This window comes from Dipodomys spectabilis, unplaced genomic scaffold (assembly GCF_019054845.1).
Source record: "Dipodomys spectabilis isolate Male_0828 unplaced genomic scaffold, ASM1905484v1 ptg000264l, whole genome shotgun sequence".
NCBI classification, from domain to species: domain Eukaryota; kingdom Metazoa; phylum Chordata; class Mammalia; order Rodentia; family Heteromyidae; genus Dipodomys; species Dipodomys spectabilis.
The window spans coordinates 8,249,192-8,268,001 of NW_024870941.1; the positions used below are offsets into that span (position 1 = coordinate 8,249,192).

General features: G+C 51.0%; 1 protein-coding gene across 1 annotated transcript; it reads left to right on the forward strand.

Moving 5' to 3' along the window:
- Positions 1–15,182: 15,182 nt before the first annotated feature.
- Chrac1 (chromatin accessibility complex subunit 1) lies at positions 15,183–18,476 on the forward strand. Its single transcript, XM_042699908.1, has 3 exons — positions 15,183–15,423; positions 16,965–17,091; positions 17,554–18,476. Exons 1-3 carry the CDS (start codon positions 15,277–15,279, stop codon positions 17,667–17,669), a joined length of 390 nt encoding a protein of 129 aa, XP_042555842.1. The 5' UTR covers positions 15,183–15,276; the 3' UTR covers positions 17,670–18,476.
- Positions 18,477–18,810: the final 334 nt, after the last annotated feature.

Consider the following 18,810-nt stretch of genomic DNA (forward strand, 5'->3'; position numbering starts at 1 on the left):
CTCGCCCCGGCGCTGGGGGGAGGCGGCCCCCCCCTCGACACACGGAACCTGTCGTTTACTAGGCTGAAAAAAAAAAAGACCCTGGGAGTTTCCGGAAGTGACGCTAGGCAAGCGGAAGCAGAGAGGCCCGGAGCCTGTTGCCCTGGAAACCGAGCGACCCGCTTACGTGCGTGTGCGTCACGGCTCCTCGCCTGCCCGCGGCTGCGGGCGGCCGGGGGCGAGGGGGCTCCGCGCGGCCCGCTTTTGTGCCTTCCGTGGTTCCGCACACGCAGGTGCCGGTCCGCGGCCGGGCGGCGTGCGCACGGACCCGGGGGAGCCGGGCTGCGCCTTGACCTCCCCCAGCCCCGAAGCCCAGCCCTCAGCAAGCCCAGCCCGGCTGCCCTCCTCCCTGCCCCCCTCCCCGGACCCCTTCCCGCCCCCTCCTCGGCATCCCCGCCGCCCCCTCCCCCGCCCCCCCTTCCCGCCCCCTCCTCGGCGTCCCCGCCGCCCCCCTTCCCCGCCCCCTCCTCGGCGTCCCCGCCGCCCCCTTCCCCGCCCCCCTCCCCGGCCCCTCCTCGGCGTCCCCGCCGCCCCCTCCCCCGCCTCCCTCCCCGGCCCCCCTCCCCGCCCCCTCCTCGGCGTCCCCGCCGCCCCCCTCCCCGCCCCCTCCTCGGCGTCCCCGCCGCCCCCCTCCCCCGGCCCCCCTCCCCGCCCCCTCCTCGGCGTCCCCGCCGCCCCCCTCCCACACCCGCGGCTCTGCGGTGCTCTCCGTCCCCCACCCCCCGCCGTGATGGCGGTTCCTCCCGCTCAGCGGCCGCCGCGTTGGCTCTTCCCTCGTCCTCCCGAAAGCACGCGTGCAGGCCGCGCAGAACCGCAGTCCCTGGTCACTCCTTGACACGCTGTTTCCTTAGCCCAAGAATGAAATGGTGCCTTGGTTGCATAATGAAAAATGAGTCATTTAACCGAGCAGCTCAGTGTAGAGTGCGGGCCTGGCACGCGAAGCCCGGGGTTCGATTCCTCAGCACCACACAACAGCAAAGCCCCACGTGGCGCTGCGGCTCGCGTGGTAGAGCGCCAGGCCCAGGGACAGCGCCCAGGCCCCGAGTTCAACCCCAGGATTGACAGAGAAAGAGAGGGAGCGGACGCAGTTCTTTGTTCTCAGGAAGCTTGCTGGCCGGGTGCGGTGGCTCTGTCATCCTAGCTACTCAGAAGGCTGAGATCTGAGGATCAGGGTTCAAAGCCAGGCTGGGCAGGAAAGTCTATGAGACTCTGATCTCCAATAAACCACCAGAAAACCAGAAGTGGCTGGAGTGATAAAGCACTAGCCTTGAGCTGAAGAGCTGAGGGACGGCGCCCAGAGTTCAGCACCAAGACAGACAAAAAAGGAAAGAAAAAAAGCTTGTCAATTTGAAGAACAATTTTTAGGTTTTGTACTTTTTAAAAGAAGAGAATTGAGGCCGGAGACAGAGATTCATGCCTGTGATCCCAGCCACTCGGGAGGATGAGATCTGAGGATCCAGGTTCAAAGCCAGACAGGAAGGAAAGTCCTTGAGACTAATCTCCAATTAATCACCAAAAAGAAAAAAATCTGGAATGAGATCTGTGGCTCAAGTAGTAGAGCACTAGCCTTGAGCAAAAAAAGCTCAGAGACAGTGCCAAGGCCCTGAGTTCAAGCTCCAAAGAGAAAAGGAGAGAGGAGAGGGGGATGGAAGGAGAGAGGAGAGTGAAAGAATTGGGAAAATCCTGACAGATTTGAAAAGCTGCAATTTCACATTTGGCCACCAGGTGCCATAAGAAGCAAGTCACTATTCAAGAAAACAAACGCCTACGTCTGGGCAAAATTAGGATCTAATTGCCTCAAATTGCAACAGAAACTCAGGATTTTGTCACTGTGTCAGGGGAGTCAGGTCACTGTGTTCTGAGTAGACCTGATGGTGAGGAGGAATTCACAGGAGAGATGTAAATGAATTGGCTGCGTCCTAATTCTTGAGTTGGTTGATTTAAGAACTCATTATTGTATTACTATGCTTTCTTACATTGTAAATCTCCTATGTTAAATATATATTAATGTAATAATGAGAAATGTTAGTTGTATACATTATGCTTTAACTCAAAATTCTCCGTACTTTCTGTATATCTTTTTTTTTGGTTGGTTGTGGGGCTTGAACTCTGGGCCTGGGCGCTGTCCCTCAGCTCTTCAGCTCAAGGCTAGCGCTCTACCACTTGAGCCACAGCGCCACTTCTGGTTTTCTGGTGGTATCACAGACTTTCCTGCCTGAGCTGGCTTTAAACTGGGACCCTGAGATCTCAGCCTCCTGAGTAGCTAGAGTTATAGGCGTGAGCCACCAGCGCCTGACCTTTCTGTGTATCTTAACTATTCCAGAAAAAGTTTTTATTATCAAAGTTGTACAAGAGGGATTCATTCTGAGATTTCCACACTTGTATGCAATGAGGTGAGTCAAACTCACCTCTCCTCCATCTCTCTCCCTGTCCACCTCGCCCATCCTAAAACAATTTCAAAAGGTTTAGTTTACATATACACATAACGTACATCCTCATTCATTCTCTCCATTGTCCATTACCCCTCCCCCTACCACCTCCCAACAAAAAGTTTTATTCTTCTGTCACTTTTTAGTGTCTATTGATTGTACAAAGGGTTTTCAAGTTGACACTTCATTATGTTTTAGTCATATTACTCCCTATATTGCTCTTTTCTTCTATACCCCTACTCCTTAATGTTCAATGGCTTCCTGTGACTTACCTTATCCTATCTATTTATAGACATAATGTATTCCATAGTATTTGTTCTCTGTCTTTCCTCTTGATTCCTTCAGTTAGACCCATCATTACGATCACATTGTACACACACACAGATATACATATACAGATATAAATATGTGTGTGTGTGTGCGCGCGCATGCATGCACTCCAGTCCTGCGACAGGCATGAGCCACTGGTGCCTGGATAAAGTGATTTTTATTTATTTATTTTTTTTGTCTGATCGTGGGGCCTGAACTCTGGGCCTGGGCGCTGTCCCTCAGCCCTTCAGCTCAAGGCTAGCACTCTACCACTTGAGCCACAGTGCCACTTCTGACTTTTTTTTTTCTGCTTATGTGGTCCTGAGGAATCAAACTCAGGGCCTCATGCATGCAAGGCAAGCGCTCTACCACTGAGCCACCTTCCCAGCCCTAATGTGATATTTTAAAAGAACAAATTGAAGCCATATGTTTGGTATCTGTTTACTCAAGAGAAGGTTTATCCACATTATTCAAGTAGATTATTTCATGTAGGGTGTGTGTGTGTGTGTGTGTGTGTGTGATTTCTTGTCATTCCCTTTTTCTCAAAAGCATGCAACTAGGATTCTAAAGCTAGTAATGGCTCAAGCCTGAAATCCTAACTCTCAGGAGACTGAGATCTGAGGATCATGGTTCAAAGCCAGCCCAGGAAGGAAAGTCCATGAGACTCTTATCTCCAATTAGCCACCAAAAAGCTGGAAGTAGAGCTGTGGTTCAAGTGGTAGACCACCAGCCCTGAGTGAGAAAAGCAAGAGGAGGGCTGGGAAGGTGGCTCAGTGGTAGAGCACTTGCCTTGAATGCATGAGGCCCTAGGTTCGATTCCTCAGCACCATATAAGCAGAAAAAGCCGGAAGTGGTGCTGTAGCTCAAGTGGTAGAGTGCTAGCCTTGAGCTGAAGAACTGAGGGACAGCGCCCAGGCCCAGAGTTCAGGCCCCACAACTGGCACAAAAAAAAAAAAAAAAAAAAAGCAAAAGGACAGTTACCAGGCCCTGAGTTCAAGCCCCAGGACCAGCATCAAAAAGGGGGAGAGAGGCAATGTGAATGGTGTCCACCAAACACGCAGCAGGACCTGTGATGCTCCTGCCAGACACACATAACTTGTCCCTCCACTTAAGGAAAGTACAGATAAAACTAAAGGGAGACAGTCTACAAACCATTTGGCCTATGATCCTCTTAAGAATCAAAGTATGAAAGTCAAAGATAGGCTGAGTCATGATTCCAGATTAAATAAGATGGAGACATAAGGGGCTGGGAAGGTGGCTCAGTGGTAAAGCGCTTGCCTTGCATGCCTGAGGCCCTGGGCTTGATTTCTCAGCACCACATAAGCAGAAAAAGCCAAAAGTGGTGCCATGATTCAAGTGGTAGAGCACTAGCCTTGAGCTGAAGTGCTAAGGGACAGCGCCCAGGTCCAGAGTTCAAGCTCCACGACCGACAAAAAAAAAGTATATACTACCCCTCTACACACACACACACACACACACACACACACACACACAAATTGGAATAACTGATGAAAGTGAAACAGAACATGCATACGTCATGCTAGTAGCCTATCAGTGTCAATGTCTGATTGTGAGGGCACCTGGTGGCTCTATAGGAGAATATCCTTGTTTGTGGAAAACACACTAAACTCTTCAAGGTAACAATGGGGTGTCAGGACAGCCACTTACTGTAAGATATTCAGGAAAACAAGTTACTTAGCCAGGTGCCAATGGCTCACGCCAGTAATCCAAGCTACTCAGGAGGCCAAGATCTGAGGATCATGATCCAAAGCCAGCCTGGGCAGGAAAGTCCGTGATATTCTTATCTCCAATTAACCATGGAAAACCAGAGTAGTGCTATGGCTCAAGTGATAGAGCGCTAGCCTTAAGCTGAAGAGCTGAGGAACAGTGCCCAGGCCCAGAGTTCAAGCCCCATGACCAACAACAACAACAAAAAAGTATCACTAGCCAGGCACCAGTGGCTCATGACTGTAATCCTAGCTACTCAGAAGGCTGAGATCTCAGCATCACAGTTTGAAGCCCCCTGAGCAGAAAAGTCTGAGAAACTCTATCTCCAATTAACCAGCAAAAAAGCTGTACTGGAGGCATGGCTCAAGTGGTAGAACACCAGCTGTGAGCAAAAAAGCCAAGTGAGAATACATGGTTCAAGTTCCAGTACTGGCATTAAGAAAAATAAGTAAACAAACATTTAAAAGAACCTCTACAAAGTGCCTTCCCCATGCTCCACTCCAGTGGCCATTAGGACATGTGGCCTCTGTTTTGTGCCTGTCAAATAAGTGTCTCTGGGAGCCCCATCCAGTACAGAGCCATGCTTCCTGCTTTTAGCCCCTCTGATCTGACCACTGAGGTTATTTAAATACAGTGTGGTGACGACTGCCTTTAATGCTAGCATTTGGAAGGCTGGAGCAGAAGGATTGTGAATTTGAGGCCAGTATAGGCTACAGTGAGCTACAAACACGAAACGCAATATAGGAATTTCAATGAACACATTTTAGAAACAAGGCTAGGGTAGAGCTCAGTTGTCCAGCTCTTATCTAGCACAGGAGGACCTGGATTCCATCCCCAGTACTGCAAAAGACAGAACAAAGGCCTTCATGGGTCAGTGTTCCAAGGAAAGCGCAACAAGAGCCTCGGGCAGACTGTGGGCAGGTTCTGTGAGCCACCCTCCGCCTGGCCTCCACCCCAGCCTCCATTCTAGCAAGGATCTGCTCCCAGTCAAGCCAGAAGCCCTTCCCCTACAGAGTGACCCCCGCCTGCCAGTTCAGTTGGTTTAACAAGCACCCCCCACCGTCTCCAATTAGTGACCTTCCTTGGGGCCACCACACCCCCCATCCCTGTGTCTTGCTGAACCCACTTATTGCAACAGTCTTGGTTCTTATCACAACAGTCTTTTTTTTTTTTTTTGCTTATGTGGTGCTGAGGAATCGAACCCAGGGCCTCATGCATGCAAGGCAAGCGCTCTACCACTGAGCCACCTTCCCAGCCCCTCACAACCGTCTTGAATAACATCTTCTTTTGTTGTTGTTGTTGCTATTTTTTTTTAATTTTTTATTGTAAAGATACTATACAGAGGGTTACAGTTACGTGAGCAAGGTAATGAGTACACTTCCTATTGAGCATTGTTACCCCCTCCATTGTTTTCCCCAAATAACATCTTCTTGTCATTGTTTGTTTTGTCAGTCTTGGGTCTTGAACTCTGGGCCTTGAAGCTGTCCCTCAGCCCTTCAGTTCAAAGCAGTAGCATTGGACTCTCATGGACTTTCCTGCCCAGGCTGGCTTTGAACTGTGATCCTCAGATCTCATCCTGAGTAGCTGGAATGACAGGTATAAGCCACCAGTACCCGGTTCCTCCTGTTATTCTAAGAAGACTCCCATGCTGAGGAAGTCCATAGCTCACTGACTATATGATAGCCTTCACTTCACAAAGAAACTCACATGACAGCCACAAAAATCTACTGTCTTTTTTTTTTTTTTCTGTCGGGCTTGAACTCTGGGCCTGGGTCCTGTCCCTCAGCTCTTCAGCTCAAGGCGAGCGCTCTACCACTTGAGCCACAGTGCCACTTCCAGTTTTCAAGTGGTTTATTGGAGATAAGAGTCTCATGGACTTTCCTGCCCAGGCTCACTTTGAACCACAATCCTCAGATCTCAGGCTCCTGAGTAGCTAGGATTACAGGTGTGAGCCACTAGCACCCGGCAACAAAAACTTTTAAAACTCAAATTATTCATGACAATATTAATCACTCAAATATAGAGATAAAGCTAACAAATTCCCATAAAAATTCTCTAAATTTCTCATAAATTATGCGAAACTACTCTATAATTCCTCATGAAATTCACCATATTTAATGATTTTGCCTCACTGTCCCTCCAATTCTTCGAAGTATTTTAAAACAAATCCCCACATCATGTCATTTTACCAGCACATAATTATAGTATAAACTTTATAATTTAGGGGGCTGGGAAGGTGGCTCAGTGGTAGAGCGCTTACCTTGCATGCATGAGGCCCTGAGTTCGATTCCTCAGCACCACATAAGCAGAAAAAAAAAGCCGGAAGTGGTGATGTGGCTCAAGTGGTAGGGCGCTAGCCTTGAGCTGAAGAGCTGCGGGACAGTGCCCAGGCCCAGAGTTCAGGCCCACAACCGAACTCAAAAAAAAAAAAAATTTTTTTTATAATTTACATACAAGTATCACAAAATATGCACAATTTTATACACAACTGCAAATCTAATTGCATCTAACACATTGTGCCTATTTATTGTATCAAATTGTATCTAATAAATTATTACTATCCTTGTAGTAAAAAAAAGGTACTAAATCCAGAGGCTGAATGGAGAGGGTGAATATGGTGCACATACTCAATATGCCCTGTGAAAAGGAAACAATGAAACTTGTTGAAACTATTTTGAAGTGAGCAGGAAGGAGTGAAGGAGGGGGTGATGTTGGCTACCTTGTAACGAAACCCCACTAGTTCAAGTAATGCACCAAAAAAATGTATTGAAAATGTCACTAAACTGGACACTAGCTGGACACAAGCCTGTAATCCGAGCTACTCAGGATGCTGAGATTTGAGGATCATGGTTCAAAGCCAGCCTGGGCAGGAAACTTCACGAGGCTCTTATCTTTAATAAACCACCAGAAAATGGCAAGTGGCACTGTGCCTTAAAGGGATAGAGCCCTGGACTTGAACATCAAAGCTTAGGGACAGCGCCCAGGCCCTGAATTCAAGGCCCAGGACTGACCGACCCTCCCCCACCCCAACCCCCCAAGAAAGAATTAATGTTCTTAACATTGCACCCTGCAAAAACTAACATGCGGGATAGCTCTTTTTTATTCAGTAATTAAAAGGCCATCACATAATTTTAAAAGACATCTATTAAAGGGGAAACAAGAGAAGGGAGCGCTCGGGTCCCGCGGGAGCTAAGGTGACGCCTGTTTCACTAAGCAGCTTTCTTCCACCACCTGCTCCCTCCGTTGTCCTGATGGTTAATATCAACTGTCAACTTGAAAAACACCCAGATTAGTAAAGCACTCTGACTTTAAACAGATTGAGGCTAGACAGATTCCCAACATGCTGGCACCGGGAGCAAATGATGAAAGGGAGCCAGGGCCTAGTAGCAGGAAGTAGTTCGGTGAATGGGCGGAGTTACACAGGAGGCATAGGATTTCTGTCTGAGGCAGTTCCTGACCAAAACAACAACAGCTAGACCCTACCAAAAACAGAAGACCACTCAAAAAGGGCCTAGGAGGAGAATTTGGCTTCATCTCCGTAGGTAGAAAAAAGCCTAGATGGGGCTGGGAAGGTGGCTCAGTGGCAGAGCGCTTGCCTTGCATGCCTAAGGCCCTGGGTTCGATTCCTCAGCACCACATAAGCAGAAAAAGCTAGAAGTGGTGCTGTCGCTCAAGTGGTAGAGTGCTAACTTTGAGCTGAAGAGCTGAGGGACAGCGCCCAGGCCCAGAGTTCAGGCTCCATGACCAACAAAAGAAAAAAAGAAAAAAAAAGTAATTCCCAAGCCGATTGAGATAAGATAGTCAAGGGAACAATAGGTTTGGGAGAGAATGTGAACCTAGTTAAAATTTCAGGCACCAGGCATGCTGGCACATGATTATAATCCCAACATTCTATACTATACTTCAGGCTGCGCCACCAGCACCCAGCTTTTTTTTTAAGCTAGTACTGAGTCTTGAACTCAGGCCTAGGTGCTCTCCCTTAGCTTTTTTGCTCAAAGCTGGTGATCTACCCCTGGTGCCACAGCTCTACCCCAAGGTTGTGGTGGTTACTTGGACTCTCCTGCCCAGCTGGCTTTGAACCATAATCCTCAGATCCCAGCCTCCTCAATAGCTAGGATGGGAGCCGTGGGCAACCAGCAAGAAGCCTTGCAGTCTTTTAGAGATTCATAATCTCTAAACAAGCAATAAAGCAAAGAATGCTGGTATAATTTGTCAAATCTGTAACTTCTTGATATAGACTGTTGCATCCTTCCCCCAATACCTCATACCAGTACCTCAGGGCATGTCAGACAGAGCCTTTTGAAGAGGCGAGTGTGTCAAAATGAAGCCATTAGAGGAGCAATATGCCCGGTGGCATAGAAGAGACACAGATGTGTACAGAGGTCAAGGGACACAGGGATGGCCACTGGGGACATGAGGAAAAGACTACCTACAAGCCAATGAGAGTGGCTAAGGAAGAAGCTACCTGCTGATCGCTCCATCTCCCTTCAACCACCTCATTACAGACAGTGCGCCTCTGTTGTGAAGCCACCATCTTGGCTTTGGCAGCCCTTGTAAATCATGTGTGTGCTCTGAACACTACCAACCACCTTCCAAGTGTAGATGGCTTCCCTCCAAGATGTAGAGATGTACCCCGCTATCCCCCAAAGCTGTTGACACCCCAATCCCTAGGGACTGAGACTCTAACCCTCGCCAGCAGAAGGGACTTTACAGAGATGACTAAATCCAAGATTTGCAGCTAGATGATTGCTCACCAGCCCCAAGGGCCCAGCATCAGCACAAGGGTCCCTAGAAATGGGAGACAGAAGAGTCAGAGATGTGAGGCCAGCTGTGGGTGCAGCTCAGTCACAAGTAGAGCACTTGCCTAGCAACTAACGCCCTGGGTTGCACCCTTGCATTGCAAACTAGAGGACACACACACACACAAACGCACACACACACATGCACACAAACACACACACACACACACTCACACACTGCTGGCTATGAAGGAGGAAGAAGAGCACAGGAAATGAAGACAGAGACTCTGGAAACTGGAAAGAGTGAAATGGATTACCCTACAACTTCCAGAAAGAACAGCATCTACGTAAACCATATTTGGGGCTTCTGACACCAGACTTTTTCCCCCCCAACCCTGGGGCTTGAACTCAGGGCCTGAGTGCTGTCCCTGACCCTCTCTGTACTCAAGGCTACTACTCTTATCACTTGAGCCACAGCAGCACTTCCAGCTTTTTCTGTTTATGAGGTACTGAGGAATGGAATCCAGGGCTTCATGCATGCTAGGCAAGCACTCTACCACTAAGCCACATTCTCAGCCCCATCTCAGATTTTAAGATAACTAAATTTGTACTGTTTAGGCAACCAAGATCATGGTTATATGTTACAGCAGCAAAGAACACCGATAAGACAAGCATCTCACAGTAAGTAGAGAGCCAGGGTTTAAGCAAGGACTGACAGACCCAAAGTCCACCACCTCTTTCTCCCTGAGGCCCCTCTGCCTGCAGCAGCATCTCTGTATTCCAGGGCTAGTGCAGACCTCTGAGATCTGTAGCTATCTGGACCAAACCTGCTCAGGGCTGTGGCCACTTACAAAGCAGTTTCCCCAGGGAGGTGCTCACACTGCCTGGGGCCCACGGTCCTTGCTACACCGCAGTGAGCCTGGACAGATGCTGCTATCCTTCAACCTGCTGGATTTGCACATCCAACAGGGCTGTAGCTCCAGCCCCTCTGGCACCAGGCAGCAATTCATGTCCTGATGTTGGACACCAGCCCCTGGGACCTCTCCTCAGTGCTGATTCTAATCAAAGTGAGTGATGTCAGCCCTGGCTGGGCACAGTGTGTACCTGGGATAAATTTCCTTTAAGAGAGACATGTCTGAGCCAGAGTTGGGACAAAGTGGGCCGGCACGTGGCTTTTTTTTTTTAGCAGATACATGCATTTGTGGGGCAAGCTTGGTCTGGGCATGAAGCCAGCGAGGGTGACCTCCTGTGGGCCCCACTTTCTCACCCATGATCAAGACAGAGGCGTGAGGGATGTCCTGGCCCACCGACCCGGGCTCCAAGCACATTTGTGTCAGGACAGCTTGAAGGATGCAGGGAGGACTGAAAAGGCCAGGCAGGAAATAGGAAGACATTCATCTGCTGCCGCCGCCATGCCAAAACTCTGCAAACCTAGAGGCTTTGACAGCCCAAAGTGCCCTTTGCTCATGTCACAAGTACTAGACCTTGGTGATGTGCAGGTGGCAGTGTGGACCTAACTCAGTGCCAAATGGTGAGTCAGAGCTGGGCTACAAAAGCACGTCTGGTGGGTGAGAGCTGGGCTGCTGCCTTCCAGTGCTGGCCTCTGCCCTTTGTTGGCCTCAGGCATTACCTTCCTTGGACCTCAATTTCTAGAGCTATCAGACAGAGCTATGACAGTCAGGGTTAGAGGAGTTGAGTCAGCACTTGCTCAGCACAGGACCCACTAGCCAGTCCATTGTTCCTCTCTTATTTTGCTGTTGCAAAGAGCCACGGAGGGCTGGCGAGAAAGCCAGCGGTCCACCCAGCAGGTGTGACCAGCAAGCTCCTGCAGTTTTCCGAGCCTCCTTTTTCCAAGTACAGAAGGAGAGGTAAGGCTGACTACAGGAGAAGCTACATTCTGTCCGAGACAAGCCTGGCACAGAGCCTGGCACAGAATAGGGATTCTCCTCTGACTGGACCATCTCCCTGAGCCAGGTCAACCCTACCCTGTCCCATGCAAAGTGACTTGGTACATATCCCCCAGGATCCTACTCCCAGCACGGATTCTGACCCATGCCGTTGCTCACACACCTCCCACACCAGCCCCTGCAGTGATTTCCCTGGGGCATGCGAGGTCTGACTGACTACGGGGGGTCTGGAGGGCACAGCATTCTCTACCCAGGGGGCCACCTCCTGAGACATCAGCACAGGACTCAGGTGGGGACGGGCAGGAGTGGCCTGCCCTTCCCGCGGACAGATGCCAACAAATTACAGTTAAAGATTCTTGGCTTCAGCTGGGTGCCAGTGGCTCACGCCTGTCATCCTAGCTACTCAGGAGGCTGAGATCTGAGGATCGTGGTTCAAAGCCAGCCAGAGTAGAAACATCAGTGAGACTCTTATCTCCAATAAACCACTCAGAAATAAACCACAGCACCGGGAGTGATGCTGTGGTTCAAGTAGTAGTGCTCGCCTTGAGCTGAAGAGCACAGGGACAGCGCCCAGGCCCAGAGTTCAAGCCCCACAACTGACAAAAAAAGAGAAAAGATTCTTGGCTTCATTACAGCCTCCAGTAGTCTCCATCTTGGTTCTTGGGACCCCTCTCTGCCCAGTCCTAGCCCAATAGCACATAAAAAAGGTTGTAAACTCAATTTGTGTGGCAGAGATGTACCACAGAGGATCAAAGGTAAGTCTAACCTGAAGCTCTATCTGCTTAGAGGTCCCTCTGGGCTTGACCGACCTGACCTTTTACTTTCTGAAGTCTCCTCAAAGCAATGAGAAGTGAGGCCATCCACTGGGCTGGTGCTCGCCATTCGCATTGGGACGGCCACTGTGGCTGCCTGGTCATCAGGGGACAGCACATGGACAGCTGTCACTTCACCAGGGTATGTTATTGAGGCTGTCTCAAAGTATCAGTACATCCATCTAATAACCAGATTCAGGCTGGGAAGGTGGCTCAGTGGTAGAGCGCTTGCCTTGCATGCCTGAGGCCCTGGGTTCGATTCCTCAGCACCACATAAGCAAAAAGAAAAAAGCCGGAAGTGGCGCTGTGGCTCAAGTGGTAGAGTGCTAGCCTTGAGCTGAAGAGCTGAGGGACAGCACCCAGGCCCAGAGTTCAGGCCCCACGACCGGACCCAAAAAAAAAAAAACATAACCAGATTCAGATTCTCATTGTCTGTTTCCTAAAACCCTTCCAGCGACCAAGTACAGGCATTGTAATGTGTAATCTAGAGGCAGAAACTGCTCCTAGCCTTTTCACACAGAGGGACTTAATAGCAAGAACTGTTTTCAATGTCACTGGCAGAGCTGGAGTGCCAGGGGGGCAGGGAGGGAACTCTGAGCACTACGCAGGAGGCTGCCGAGTGGTCTTCTGCAACAGCTGAAACCGAGGCAGACAAGCCACCTCCCGGCCTTGCAACCCTCACCAGTCTGCTCTGCCCAGGCACTGGTGCCGCTGGTCATGACTGGACAACCAGGCTGACTTCTGAGCTGCTTTTCCTTTAGAACTCTTAATGTTCTTCCACTGTTCTCAGGACAAAAGCTAAACTTCTTACCCAGCTGCATGAGCTGAGCACACCTGGATTTCACAGCACTAGCACCTTTGAACTCCAGTAACACCAGCCTTCTAGCTCCTCAAATTACTTCAGCCCTCTTCCTCCGTGGATGTCCTTATTCAGGAAGCTCGCCTCCTGGTAACACATAGCTCAGCAGTACAGCATTCATTCCTCGGGTCAAATCCCAGGTTGATGTGGGGCAGGAGGCACTCATCTTGTCTCAGCCTTTTTGCATGGCCAGCTCCTTTGGGGTCTGCAGATCTGAGCAGAGGGCACTTCTCAGAGCCTATCTCCAGCACAGTTTTGTGGTCCTCATCGCACTTACCTGCGGAAATGCCGGTATTTATTTTTCAACCTGCCATAGGCCTGAAAGGTCTGTGGAGGTGGGAACATGGCTGTCTGGCTCACTGGCTGTACTTTTGGGCCTCACAGGGCCTAACATGACACAGGATGCCAGGTCTGCATCCACCCATTCAGCAACCTGACAGAAGACATTCAGAAAATAATTAATTTCATCCGTACTGAGAGAACACGTACAGACCTTTGATTTTCTTGTTATGATTTCCTAAGCAATACAGTATACTATTTACAGGGCATCCGCATTGCATGTGGTATGATGAGTTACCCTAGTGATGATTTAAAGAACGATATACAGGAGAACATTACTTTTTTATGTAGAGGGCTTGGGCACATGCATATTGCAATTTTTTGTTTGTTTTTGTGGGAGATCCTGGAATCAGTCCCCAGTGGGATACTGAGGGACAACTGTACTTTGTGCTCATTTATTTGGGCTACAACCAAGGCTGCAGTGGTTAAGACACTGAAACTTAACATGCTTCCACCCAAATCCCTGTGTGACCTGCCCCTCCCCAGGGCTGCCAACTCAGCACATAAAAATCATCTTTCTCACCTCTCCTCTTCATATTATCAAGTTCTCTGGACTCTGCTTCAAATTATATCCCAAGACATACTACCTCCCCTGATTCTTGAAAAAGTTCTATCTGACCACTCTACTTTTCCATAGGCTTCAACTCGTTGGGAAAGAGTTGTAGTTTTAAGGACTGACCTGATTTGCTCCCTACCTTCTGCAGTTCTGAGTTCCCACCATCTTGGCACACTGGCCTCACCCTTACCATTGCTTGTATTTGTGACCACCTTCTACCTGGTCTTTCTGGGTCTGCCCTTATGCTGCCCAATCCACTCCACTCCGCTCAAACCCCACCTGACTCACAGTAAGCAGTAAGAGGAAGGAATCTTTTCCTTATGCTTTTTTTTTTTTTTTCAGATTTTTATTATTAGCATACGTTAGTTGTACAAAGGAGAATTCATTGTGGCACTTCTATCCATGCATTCAATGTATTCCCATTAAACGCACGTATCATTCTCCCTTGTCCTTCTCGCTTCTTAAATTTCAACTGTTTTCAATGTTGTATTTTCATATGAACATAGAGTATTTCAACCATGTTCACCCTCCTCATTCACTCCCTTCCCATTGACAGTACCCCACAACACAGCCTGTTTTTCAATTCTGTTATTCTATTGTTTAAACAAGTTTCACCATGGCATTTCCTACATGCACATACTTCAATCAGAAAAGTCCCAGGAGAGACGTGTGTGTGTGTGTGTGTGTGTGTGTGTGTGTGAGTGACAGTACTGGGGTTTGAACTCAGGGCCTCGTGCTCGTGCTTAGTGTTTTCACTCAAGGCTCTACCACACGAGCCAGAGCTCGTGCCACAGACGTTTCTACCAGGGATGGCTTTGAACCAGGAGCTCTGGAGAGACCTCACCTTCCCGACTGGCAAGCACCAGCGGGGTGAGCCACCAGGGCTGGCTTCCAGGGTATCCTCTACAAGCAAGGCGCGGCCCGCCCCTTCTCCTCCACAGCTTCCCACTCCCCGCGGCCCGGCGCCTCCCGGGGGGTGGCTGGGCTCCCCGGGAGGCGCCCACACCCGTCAGGGGGCTCCCCCTCTCTCCCCTTCCTCTCTCTTCCCACGGGGGTTCTCATCACCATGGCAGCGTGGCATCTGCTCCCCTCGAGAACGGGACCCTCGGGAGCCTCGTTTCCATCTCTTCGCTTTTCTGAGTCCGGGTGTCGCCATGGAACCCCACCGCCTGGCTCAAACCCAGCCTCGCCAGCTTGAGGGCTGCAAGCGGCACGTCTGGGGTTGGACACTCTGCCTCCCGGTCGGCCCGAGCCCCACCACAGCCCCCGGATAGCGGCACAGGCGCACGCCCAGGCAGCTCGCCCCGCGCGGGGACACCCCGCCTGGCGGCGTTCCCAGTTCCACAAGCCAGGCGCACTCGGCGCTCACTGCGCCTGCGCAGGAGAAAGCCCCGCCCCGCCGCCGGCCGGACTCCCACGCTCTGCGCAACCGGGAGGGGCGGGCGCCGGGACCGGTGTCTGCGCAGGCGCGGGCGCGCGGGGCATCATGGGCGCCCCGGGCCGCCCGACGACTCCCACGGGACAGCGAGGCCAGCCGCGGGCCGCCCGGGCGCAGGAAGATGGCGGACGTGGCCCTCGGCAAGGATAAGTGCGGGGAGCAGCGGCTCGTGTCGCTACCGCTGTCCCGCATCCGAGTCATCATGAAGAGCTCCCCCGAGGTGTCCAGCATCAATCAGGAGGCCCTGGTGCTCACGGCCAAGGCCACGGTGAGGCGGCCCGCGCGCCCGGAGGCATGGCGTGAGGGGGGCGCCAGCGCCCTTAACGCTTCGCCCCGCAGGCTCGGCGACACGGCCGGCCCGACGGTGGCGGCCCTGACCGCCGGCCGCCGCGCTCGGAGCAGGCGCACGCCGGCCTTTCCCACGACTCCGGGCGCCCCTCCTCCCCGCCCCGCCCACCCGCGCGGCTCCCGCCGTCCTTCGCGCGCCTTCTCGCCGCCCATCCGGGCCCCTCCCGCCGTCCCTCGCGCCCCCGCTCAGCGTCCATCCGGGCCCCTCCCGCCAGGCCCCTCCCGCCGGGCCCCGCCCCGCGCCGCCCCGTCCGCAGGTCCTGATGTGTCCGTGCCTTGTTTTTCCCCCGGCGCCGCCCAGCTAGTGGAGGGATGGGACCTGAGCCTCGAGGGGCGCTGCGCTCCGGCGGTTGCTTTAGGACGAGGAGAAAGGTGGAGGTGGGGTCATCGACTCCGCGGGATCGAAGGTTCCAGGCGTGGGCCTCACGCTGGACCTCGGGAGCAGTGGAAGCCCGGCCCTGCGCCCGGGCAGGCGTGGCTCTACCCCGGGCCCCGGCCGCCAGCTCCGTGGTGGTGGTGTGCTCATCGGTTATTTTCAAGGCCCAGTCGGCGTCGACCTCGATCCTCCTGTTTTTGTTTCCCCACGTAGCTGGGATGCGCTCAAGCAGCACCCTTCTGCCAGGGCTGACCTCCAACCTCTGGGCTGACCTCCAACCTCTGGGCTCCAAGAAGCTACGTTTAAGTAGCGGAGCCACTGCAGTCCAGCCCCCCTTTGTCAGGATCTGCCTGTATAGCCAAGATGGCGTGGGACCTGCCATCCCCCTGCCCAGGCCCCGTGCTGGGAAGACACGCACGCACCACCACGTTGGCACCAATAAAATGTTCTGAGAATGTTGTGCTTCTTTGACTGTAGAGACTGGTCATTCGACATTTATCACTCATTGTTCTTAATTAGCTGTAAATGTTCTCCCTAAGGTATACACCTGAACTAGACAATGCCTGCTGGCTCTCCCTCCACCTTTGTCACAGTAGTGCTTGGTATTTTTCTGAACTTCAGAAGGTTGTCCCAAAGCGGCCCCATTTAACGCGTCCAAGTGTCCACTACTTCCTGTCCAGTCACCTCTCAGTTGCACTTCCTTTCTGACCTCACCTGTAGTGATTTACAGTAATTGAAGGAATCAAGATAACTTAATCCTAATGTAAATTTTAGTGAAATAACATTTAATGAAAAAGTTGTAAAATCAGAGCCAGGCACCGCCTGTAATTCTAGCTACTCAGGAGGCTGAGACCTGAGGATTGCAGTTCAAAGCCAGCCTGGGCAGGAAAGTCTGTGAGACTCATCCAATTAACCACCAGAAAACCGGAAGTGGCTGTGGCCAAGTGGTAGAGCACTTGCCTTGAGCAGAAGAGCTCAGGGACAGTGCCCAGGTCCAGAGTTCAAGCCCCACAACAAAAATAAAATAAGCGCTCTGGCAAGTTCTTCATGTACACTTTTCATTTGACTTCTCCATTTTGTTTTAGGAGCTCTTTGTTCAGTATCTAGCCAGCCACTCCTACAGACATGGCAGTGGGAAAGAAAAGAAAGCGCTGACTTACAGTGATTTGGCGAATACTGCGGAGGAATCAGAGACTTTTCAGTTTCTCGCAGGTACTTAATATTGGAAGTTTGGGTTTAAAAAGAAAGCATGCTTAGTAGCGACAGCCTTCCTGTTTCCTGTTCCACCTGAGTCACACGGTGGGCTGCCGTCTCCAGGGGCCTTCCAGTCTTGAGTGTGTTTCTTATCCCCTTTCTCCACCCCCCCCCCCCCAGTCCCTTTATGAGAACAGGGAGGGGGAGCTCAGGGTGCAGCTGCGGGTCCGTAGGTCTATCCTGGGGCAGGCCCAGTCTGACTTGGGTAGGCTGAGCACATTGCTCACAAAAATCAATGGGAAGAGCATCATGGTCTGTAGCAAGAGTCAGGAAATGCTAGTTGGTGGCATTTGACCACAGGGGGGTCTGGATTTCATCTCCTTCTGGAACCTATTCTAGAGGTCAGGAACTAGTCCATTGTGAAATGTGTGTGGCTGTGTTCCTAGCTCATCTGCTGACGGAAGCTTCTGTGTTTTTAAGATATATTACCGAAGAAGATCTTAGCTAGTAAGTACCTGAAAATGCTTAAAGAGAAGCGGGAGGAAGAGGAAGAGAATGAGGATGATGAAAGCGGTAATGAGGAAGCGGAGTCCTAAGCCAGGACAGATGTGCTGTGAAGGAAGGTCAGCGTGTAAGGAGTTGCGGAGTGCAGCGCAGGCCTCTGCACCCGGCAAGCCCCCCAGCTCCCCTCCCCCCCCCCCCGCCTGTCCCCCGCTGCCGTGCGGCTTCCATCTCACACTTCCAGCACGCTGGATTTCCTGGCTAAGTTGGCATCTCCTGCACCTACACCACAGAGCCCAGGGCAGACAGCCCGATAGCAAGCAGCAGCGACGGCCTGCAGCACCTGCAGGCCTTCCGGAGGCGTGCTGGCAGCAGGCCACAGCTGGCACCCAAGCCCTGATGTGCAGTGTTCACCCATAACACAACTGGAAAGGTTTTACTAAATATGTAGTTGATACATAGAATGTGACGTGTGAATTTTTGTATTTTTTTTTAAAAATTGACTATTCACTTTTTATTGTAAGGAAGTATCCTGTCCATTTCTATTAAACAGCTAGATGTATTTTGACAGTAAAATGCTTTGTGAAGTAATTCTAGGCCCTTGTTCTAATGTCAAACCTGAAAATTCTTGTGAAACCTGAAAGCCGGCATTTGTTGGGAGTGTGGTTTGGGGTAGACCGCTGAGCTGGCCTGTGTGCCAGCAGGGCTCCCTAGCTTCTTTTGTTCCTGGAAAAAAAAATTCAAATTATCAAGTGAAATATCAAAAGCTATTTTCTCCACATACAGAAATTGTTCTTTAATATTTTTGTAAATTGAAGATAATTTCTCATGCTTTATTCCTTAAATACTAATTATTTTTACCATCTGTAGGAGAAAACTATTAAACCCTACTTTATTTTTAACACGGCGAATGTCTGACTCCTATCTTTTCACCAGCTCTTTTATTTATTTATTTTTTGTCGGTTGTGGGGCTTGAACTCTGGGCCTGGGCGCTGTCCCTCAGCTCTTCAGCTCAAGGCTAGTCCTCTACCACTTGAGCCACAGCGCCACTTCTGGTTTTCTGGTGGTTTACTGGAGATGAGTCTCACTCACTTTCCTGCCCGGGCTGGCTTTGAACCGCAAACCTCAGATCTCAACCTTCTGAGTAGCTAGGATGACAGGCGTGAGTCACCAGCGCTTGGCACCACAGCTCTTTTAAAAAGGGGGGTGGAGCCAGAACCTGTGGCTCTCTCTTGT

Excerpts from the sequence above, each read along its gene's own strand:
- Chrac1 (XM_042699908.1), top strand. The coding sequence starts at position 15,277 with ATGGCGGACGTGGCCCTCGGCAAGGATAAGTGCGGGGAGCAGCGGCTC. Across the intron at positions 15,424-16,964 it reads TGCTCACGGCCAAGGCCACG|GAGCTCTTTGTTCAGTATCT; the intron begins GTGAGGCGGCCC and ends ATTTTGTTTTAG. Across the intron at positions 17,092-17,553 it reads GACTTTTCAGTTTCTCGCAG|ATATATTACCGAAGAAGATC; the intron begins GTACTTAATATT and ends TGTGTTTTTAAG.